Source organism: Melitaea cinxia, chromosome Z (genome assembly GCF_905220565.1).
Source record: "Melitaea cinxia chromosome Z, ilMelCinx1.1, whole genome shotgun sequence".
NCBI classification, from domain to species: domain Eukaryota; kingdom Metazoa; phylum Arthropoda; class Insecta; order Lepidoptera; family Nymphalidae; genus Melitaea; species Melitaea cinxia.
Genome location: NC_059424.1, coordinates 4,120,422 through 4,122,836, shown reverse-complemented (window position 1 = coordinate 4,122,836; position 2,415 = coordinate 4,120,422). Strand labels below are relative to the sequence as shown.

General features: G+C 43.7%; 1 protein-coding gene across 1 annotated transcript; it reads right to left on the bottom strand.

The window, feature by feature from the left end:
- Positions 1–315: 315 nt before the first annotated feature.
- Positions 316–1,805, bottom strand: LOC123668504. The gene is made up of 2 exons (XM_045602239.1): positions 1,586–1,805; positions 316–1,157 (listed from the first exon to the last, which is right to left on the bottom strand). Exons 1-2 carry the CDS (start codon positions 1,803–1,805, stop codon positions 316–318), a joined length of 1,062 nt encoding a protein of 353 aa, XP_045458195.1.
- Between the last annotated feature and the right edge of the window lie 610 nt (positions 1,806–2,415).

The window sequence follows — 2,415 nt, the reverse complement described above, 5'->3', positions numbered from 1 at the left end:
ACTTAGTTTTATCAAAGGCCCCTTCAATATCAATAAAGGTGCCTAGGGTTGATATTTTGTGATGGAGATTGCCCTCTATATAGGATATAACCTTATGTAGGGCAGAGTCCGTTGATTTGCCCATTGAGTAGGCATGCTGGTTGGGATTCAGGGGTTGCTCAACCAGAGTTGTGCTCCTCAGCTCCCGATCTATTAGTCTTTCCAGAACTTTCAATAGAAAGGAGGTAAGGCTAATAGGTTGAATGATTTTGGTTGTGAGTAGTCTTCTTTGCCGGGTTTAGGTATGAAGACTACCTTAACTTCCCTCCATAACTTTTAACTCCATAACCTATATATGGAGACAAGGTGGTCGATAAGTTTCCTATCACTCCATCTTAGCAGACCTGGAAACACCTTATCCAGTCCTGCCGACTTGTATGGTAGGAAATTGCTGATAGCCCATATTACTTTGTCATGTGTGACAATTTCCTTGGCGGTGATCCAGTCCACCATTACAGGTGTCTTCTTTGACTCTTCCTCCCATGCCACAATTCTTTCGATTTGGCATCCTGGGAAGTGTGTAGTTATTAACAGTTCTGAAGTTTCAAGATCCGTTTTGGTGTATGTTCCATCCGGTTTTTTCAGGTTACCCAGGTTGTGCACCGGTTCGCTGCACAATATATTCTTAACTCTGTTCGCCTGATTGTTCGTTTCTATGTTGGTACAAAAGCGCCTCCAGCACTCTTTCTTCCTTATTCTGATGCGCCTTTTGTAGTGATATTGGGCCTGCTTGTAAGCATCCCAGTGGTGTTCTAGACAAGTATTCTTTGCTCTGTTGAACAACTTCCTCACCCTGCGTCGTAGCTTTTCGAGCTCCGGTCCCCACCAGTGCCCTTTGCAAAACTGTCGCGCTCTAGGTGATGAAAGTGGGCATGTTTGTTCGAAGCTGGTGATTAGGCAGTCGGTTATCTGGTTGATATGATTATCAATGTCCTCCGTGCCTTCATGGTTATCGGGTAGTACGACGCCTTTGAGTTTCTCCGCTGTCAGAAGCTCATACCTGCCGCGGTTCATCTTCCGAGGGTTACGGCGGGGTATAGGTGACGTCAGCGTGACTTCTAGGTTGTATTTGATCCACCGGTGATCAGAGCACGACACGTCGTCAGACACATGCCAATCTGAAATATATTCGGACACATGCTCTGTCGCCAGAGTTAGATCTATGATGGTTTGGGATCTCGAAGTTACAAAGGTTGGTTCCGATCCTTTATTGATAACATTAAGCTTAGTTGCGAGTAAAAAAGAAACAAAGTCCTCACCTCGCTGGTTGTTGTCCTTGCTGCCCCATAGCGCATGGTGCGCATTGGAGTCAGCGGATATGATGAGCTCCAGACCTTGGCGCTCGCAGTACTCAGCAAGCGCGGCCAGCCCCGGAAGTAGGCGGATGCCATCACCACATCAGGCAGGCCCGAAGAGGGTTCCTTTTGGAGCCTAACGGTTGTAAGATCTCTGCTGCAGAACTCGGTTATTAAGGTGATATTCACGTCCCTGTGTGCATAGATACAAGTGCGTGGGTGGTATATGTTATTATTTAGAAGTAACTTACCTTCAATGTTGCTTAGACCGCAGATTCTCCCCTTCCTGATCCACGGCTCCTGGATCAGGGCCACGGTCTTCGTTTTTCCCTCCAGCAATCTGCGTAGGTTAGCCGTCGCAGTCTGGCTATGCTGGAGGTTAATTTGGGTGATTTTTAGTTGGGTTCTAGGTGGAGCTGGCAGCGCCATCATCGCTAGATAGGATGGCGTCGTCAAGATCACCTGGCTCATCCTTGGAGAGATCACCCAGATCAAATTGGGGACCCACCTCAGACGAGCCGGTGTCTGTCTGTCTGTCTGTTTGTTTCGGCTAATCTCTGAAACGGCTGGACTGATTTTGACGGATTGATTTTCACTAGCAGATAGCTGATGTAATAAGATGTAACTTAGGCTACTTCTATTTTAGAAATTTACTTATTTTATAACTCTGCGAGCTGAACGATAGCTTTTTCGTTAAATTCCACGCGGACTAAGTCCCGGGCACAGCTAGTGTATAATGAAATATATAAATGGCAATGTTATTAAAATTTACTCAACTAGTCTCATTAGACTTTGAAATACAATTTGGGTATCTTTTAAACAGTTTTCTATTTTTTTTAACGACCCATAAATGTTATTGAATAAGGTGATATTTAAATATTAAATACTACAATTTAAACGCTAGTTGAATAAAATTCAAACTTATAGGATAATTTCGATCATATAAAAATGCAAACATATAATATTTAATTATGCATGCCGTCTTACCCGGCTTTATTCTTATTACAATATAAATATACATTCTAATGCAGAAATAATTGTTTATGAATACGAGTAGACAGTCCAGGGGACCTGAGGACGT

Coding starts and splice junctions, on each gene's coding strand:
- LOC123668504 (XM_045602239.1), bottom strand. CDS start 1,805: ATGAGCCAGGTGATCTTGACGACGCCATCCTATCTAGCGATGATGGCG. Junction 1,158..1,585: donor CGGTCTAAGCAACATTGAAG/GTAAGTTACTTC, acceptor AATATATTTCAG/ATTGGCATGTGTCTGACGAC.